This window comes from Trichosurus vulpecula, chromosome 2, assembly GCF_011100635.1.
Source record: "Trichosurus vulpecula isolate mTriVul1 chromosome 2, mTriVul1.pri, whole genome shotgun sequence".
In the NCBI taxonomy this organism is placed as follows: domain Eukaryota; kingdom Metazoa; phylum Chordata; class Mammalia; order Diprotodontia; family Phalangeridae; genus Trichosurus; species Trichosurus vulpecula.
This window is the reverse complement of record NC_050574.1, coordinates 285558816-285564753: the sequence shown is the minus strand read 5'-3', so window position 1 is coordinate 285564753 and position 5938 is coordinate 285558816. Positions and strand designations below refer to the sequence as shown.

Here is a 5938-nt window from a genome sequence, read left to right as displayed (position 1 = left end):
CTGAAACCATGTGTGTCCTTTTTTGAAACAGAAATCAAGAAAACACCTCTTTTCTCCCAAGCTCTTATTGCCTTCCCTTTCCCTCAAAAAGGCACTAGATGATGAGGTAGTATCCTCTCTACTAATCGGGAAAGTCTGTGCAAATTATCTAGCCTTGAAAATACAATTACTTCCTCATTGTTATTTAATCGTTTTGGTCTTTCCCTACTTTTCATGACTCCATTTATGATTTTTCTTGGCAAAGGTACTGGAGTGCTTTGCCATTTCTTTTTCAAGTTCATTTTACAGATGAAGAACTGAGGCAAACAAGATTAAATGATTTAACCATGGTCATACAACTAGTAAGTGCCTGAGGCCAGATTTGAACCCAGGAAGATGAGCCTTCCTGATTATAGGTGTGGTGTGGCACTCTATCCATTGCACTGCCCAGGTGCCCCTACAGTTACTTATACATACAACTCATGCTTGAACTACAAACTCCTTAGAATTCTGCACCATAATACATGCTTCCATGAAAAGCTCCTGCTCAATCCCTAACAGCTTCTACTTTAGGAAAAGCCAAATGCAGAGAAATTACTGTTGGTAAATACTTTGTGTCAGCCAACCACAGATAGGTAACTGCTAGGCAGGAATGAATAGCTTAATCACAATGTATTGCAAGGTAGGGATTCTCCCTCATATTCAATAGAGATACTACCATAATAACAGCATAGTTCATTCCCAGTTGTTAAGGCTGTATCAGGGACATCTGGATGGATAGAGTGCTGGGCTTGGAGTCAGGAAGACTCATCTTCCTGTGTTCAAATCTGACCTCAGACAATTACTGGCTGTGTGATGCTGGTAAAGTCACATAACCCTGTTTCTTCAGTTTCTTCATCTCCATAAAATGGAGAAGGATATAGCAAACCACTACAGTATCTTAGCCAAAAAAATTACAAATATGTTCAAAAAAGAGTTGTACATGACTGAAAAACAACTGTACAACAACAAAGACTGTATCTCTCTTTTTAAGAATGTTTTAAGCATTTTTTTTTTCAATAGTGAAGGGTTTATTAGCGAAACCATTACACGCAATGCCTACTCAACACTTATCACAGAAGATTAAAATTAATTCAGAAACAAGAATAATACTCCATAGTGCTTCTCTTTGAGGAGCTCAAAGTGCAGAACAGACACAGGTTCTATCTTCCCCTCCAATAGGGAGCGGCAGGAATTCTCCCTTCCCACAGGAGAGTGGATACACACCCCTCACAGGCTCACTGATTCACAGCTGCCTTTGGGCTTACACACTGGCTTCGTCACCTTGCATAGCATGAGAGGGGCAAGCCAATGGCTGCCTATTTTTCATAAAATTAAACTCAGACTTATTAAAAAAAAGATTCAAGCCCCGACCCCCACATTCAAATGCAGAAATGAAACTTTGTAACTAGAAACAGTCTGTGAGCTGGAGAGAGAGCTGCTGGAGTACCAGAGGCCCTCTTCTCCTTGCCAGTCAGTGGGCAATTACAGAATGGAGACCACTTCACCTCCCTACCTCAGCACCTCCAGAGAAGCCCAGTGTGAAGTAACCCAACTTCTCCGGTGTCTTGGCCTGTTTTCTGAATAGGACATAAGCAACCCTGAAGGCTGACCTCTGCTTGGGGAATGTGTCTGAGACTGTTTGTTCAGGGTCTGGTGGCATTTTGTCTGTGCTCGAGAGGTGTTAAACTCCAACTTCTACTGAATGGTAACAGTAGCCACAAGTGAGATTAGCCAAGGACAGAAATGCCCCACTAGAGAATGGGTGGGGGCAGCAAGTTATCATTAATCATGTTTCTATTTTATCTTGGGCACCAAAAGCACATCAGACGGTGGGACTATGGCAAGGATTCACATGGGGTAGGATTTTCTCAAAGCTGTGTGGCATTCAGGGACCTCCCATGGGAGGATGGCAAGTGAGAAAAGGGTAAAAGTCCCTTTATCTGAAAAGCAAGACTCAGCAACTGTAACTGTTTCCACTGTCATTCTAGATGCCCAATTGAGACCTGACTTCTCTGGGAATTTCTATAGTTTTAGACCATAGCCTTCCTCACTTTCTTCTTCCTCCTCACTTCTGCAAAGGGAGCTAAGCAAGCCCTGCTCTGGTCAGTTGTGACCAATCTAGGAGTCAAATTTTAATGGAGGATGATGAGACAAAAAGGGACCGGACAGAAACAGGTTTATGTCCTCACTCATAGGCGAGGCAAAGAGGAGAAAAAGTTCTTATCAAGCCAACCTAATTGTCTCTGGGCCCAGTCACTTTCTCATTAAAAACAAACCCAAAACACAACTCACTAAGCACCCAAAATAGCCACTCTTAAGTGTCCCCTGCTTTGGTTCTTCATTACTGGAGAGCTGGCCTCCCAGGGTCACCCTTTCTGAGTGAAAATGCAGAGCGTGGCTACAAAGAAATGAGACAAATTTCCATGACGACTTAAAGAAACTACTCTCGTCACTTAACAATCATGCTGTGTTTGAAGGCTCTGAACTACCCTTTTCCCTCCCGCTTAGAAACATAGAAAAAATTTAAATGTTAATGAAACCCCTTCCAGCACTGAGCTTAAAACCTACTATCTGAAGTAATGTGCCCAAAAGAAACCACACTATACCAACATCTTGGGTCACATGTTATTTAAAGAGACACTGGAACTTTAGGGGCTAAATGCAGTTATCAACGTAGGAGAAGGCTTACTCTTTGAGCATCCATTGCATATGGTGGCTACATCTCTATAGGAAAGAAATTTCAAGTTCCCTTTGATAAAACCTTCCCAGGCAAAGAGCATGTTTTTGACCATGTCTAACAACAAGATGAATCACTATAGCTGGAAAAACGCCACAAAATACTGCTTTTTGACAACTGGAAGAAACCAGTTTATGGAGACCAGTTTTAGCCATGACAGTAGCCATAAAGGAGCAAGCATGAGTTCTTTGGACTGAATAAGGATGGACTTTCTTTTTCTAAGCATTCCTTGCCACTCTGCCAGTTAACCCATTCCTATCTTCCTAGACATATTTCTGTCCAACAGGGGGACAGTCATGGCATGATCTTTGTCACATGCTCTCCAGAATGGTTTCCATTACCACTCAGAGTAGACATTGGCTTAATATATCAAAGGAGCTCCAGGTTGCTATGGGACTTCAGTCTATCACATAGTAAGAGCTGAGGCCACTTAATGTTTAATAATGATAACACAATCTTGGACAGACAGAATACACTTGTAAGCATCTGCCTAGGGACAAAGGCTCCTTCTTAAATAGGCGATTCATGTCAAGTCAAGAAACAGAGCAAACAGCAAAGCAGATGTCTAGGTTACTTGGCTTTGGTGGAGTTAAGAGTCTTTAATATCTGAAAACTGAATTTCTATATACAGCAATGTTACGTGTTTAAGGATCTTTTCAAGTTTTTGAATCTTTAAATCTCTCAAACCAAGATAATACTCTCAAAGGTTCTTTTTTACCCCCTCCAGATCCTATTCAGATTGGGATGGGATGCCAACCTTACAGAGGACATGACCTCAACAATTTTTGCTGATACGAGCAATGGAAAATAATGGCATAAAATTCTGTAAAACATTAACTCCAAACATTAGCCTCTGGCCCTAGAAGTTATCTTGAGGATAGAGAGGGGTCTAAGTAAAGAACTGGGAAAGGAGAACTCATTTTAAATGCTGGGTCAACTTGAAGCAACAAGAAAGACTTCTTCTGTAGAGGAGCAACGAAGGAAAAGGGTCCAAATTGTAATACTGTCCAGACCTTCTTCTCCCTCCCTCTGGGTCCAGGCCCAAGTGTCTCCCTAGGGTTTGGCCAGACTTGTTCAGGACAAATATGAACGTAGGAGTTGAAAACAGCTCAAAAAGCTAGCTGGGCTGCAAACAAAGCCTGGAGCCTCTTGCTGGGGTCAGTTTCCAGGGTAAGGGTATTTCACGAAAGCATAGTATTGACCACATTAGAGTATCTCCTCTCCCCTTAAGCCCCTAAGGAAAGCGTGCTTGCAGAATCACAACTGATCATTACAGAATCTGAAAGCAAAAATTATATGAATAAATATTCTTTAAATTTTTTATCTTATAAATATGCCACAGAATGTTTGGCAAAAGAAACAAAGGGCTTTTAAAGACAATTTTAAAATAAAACACAAACCACAAACAAGAATGATTCTCCCACAATAACAGAGAAATTAATTACCTAAAACATCAGAATACCCAAATTACTGTAAAAAGGACTAGCAGGAGAAATTTGCATTGTGATCATTCCTGCGGGGAACTTCAGTCTTTGGGCACCTTGAAATTATCCTTCTCCTTTCGGATGGCCCTCATGGTGGTCACAGGGTCTGTCTCCCCTGCATTCTGTTGTACTGTCTTCTCCCTCACTCTCATGAATGGGTTGTATGTAAACTCCTCAGCAATAGTAGATGGTACAGCTGGTTCTCCGATGCCACATTTTGTCTTAGCCCAGGCCAACTTTTCTTGAATAGCAACATTGTTTGGTTCAACATGACGTGCAAACTTGAGGTTATTAATGGTGTACTCATGACCGCAGTACACTCTTGTTTCTGGGGGAAGACAGCCCAAAATTTCAAGCAGGGTTTTGTACATTTCATCTGCTGTTCCTTCATAAAACTTCCCACAACCAGCTACAAATAAGGTATCACCTGTAAAAACAGCAGGTGGCTCTGAACTATTGGGCTTACTCACAAAATAACAGATGTGTCCAGAAGTGTGACATGGTGTTGCCAGGCATTTGACAGTGAGAGATCCCACCTGTATCGTAGTAAGGTGTGACACTTTGTTAGTGAGGGCCCCAACTCGATCATCTCCCCCATATACTTTCAACCCACATTCCATCTTGACGAGCTTCTCATTGCCCCCAGCATGGTCCCAATGGTGATGGGTGGTAAGAACAGGGGTCAGTTTCACTCCATGTTTTTTTACTGTTTCCACAACCTTCTGGGGTTGTACTGGATCCACAGTAGCCGCTTCCTTGGTATCTTCATCAATGATCAAGTACATGTAGTTATCAGTTAGGGCTGGCAGTAACTCAATCTTCATGATGCTGTGCTTAATTACCTGACACTTTCTGTAGTCAGTATGTTGACAAACAGCTCCCAGAAGGGCTGAACCCACAGCGCGCCTGGCCCAGGTGGCTCCCAGGACAGCGAGGCTCCGGCGGCCCAGGTGCCCAAAGCCCCAGACCATGTTCTGGAGGGAAGAGATGTTTTAAACATTTTAAATAAATTAACTAGTTATCAACTGGCCACTTATAAATCAGCTTAATGGAGTTCATTTAACATGCAGCCATGGCAGAATAATAAATTAGATGCTGGTATATTCAAGCATGCTATTTCATGAGTGTATACTTAAAAAAAATAGGGCAGCTAGGTGGCACAGTAAACAGAGCACTGGCCCTGGATTCAGGAGGATCTAAGTTTAAATCCAGCCTCAGGCACTTACTAGCTACATGACCCTGGGCAAGTCACTTAATCCTGTATGCCTTAGTTCCTCATATGTAAAATGTGCTGGGGAAGGAAATGGCAAAACATTACAGTATCTTTGCCCAGAAACTCATAGGGTCACAGAGATTCGGAATGACTGAAATTACTCGACAACAAAATACTTAAAAATTATAATATTTCTACTACTGATATGCAGTCATAGATCATGTGAATTGATGAAAATCATCAATGTGACTCCTTGTTATCTCAATGAATATGACAATGAGATCAATTATAGTGGGGATTCCTTTAAGATCAGTGTTAGAATAAATGACAACTGAGGTCTACTGTCATATTCTGTGATTCTATAATCATAGTTTTAAATTGGAAAGGTCTTGTAGAAGTCACCTAGCCCAACCACCTCATTTTCAGGTGAGGAAACTGAAGTCCAAGGTGCACAGCTATATGCTGATAAATATTTAACAACTG

At 41.6% G+C, this 5938-nt stretch overlaps 1 protein-coding gene across 1 annotated transcript; it reads right to left on the bottom strand.

Moving 5' to 3' along the window:
* Positions 1-3332: 3332 nt before the first annotated feature.
* On the bottom strand, positions 3333-5223 carry LOC118839137 (hydroxyacylglutathione hydrolase, mitochondrial-like). The gene has a single exon (XM_036746580.1). The coding sequence runs from the start codon at positions 5211-5213 to the stop codon at positions 4284-4286; it is 930 nt and encodes a 309-aa protein (XP_036602475.1). The 5' UTR covers positions 5214-5223; the 3' UTR covers positions 3333-4283.
* Between the last annotated feature and the right edge of the window lie 715 nt (positions 5224-5938).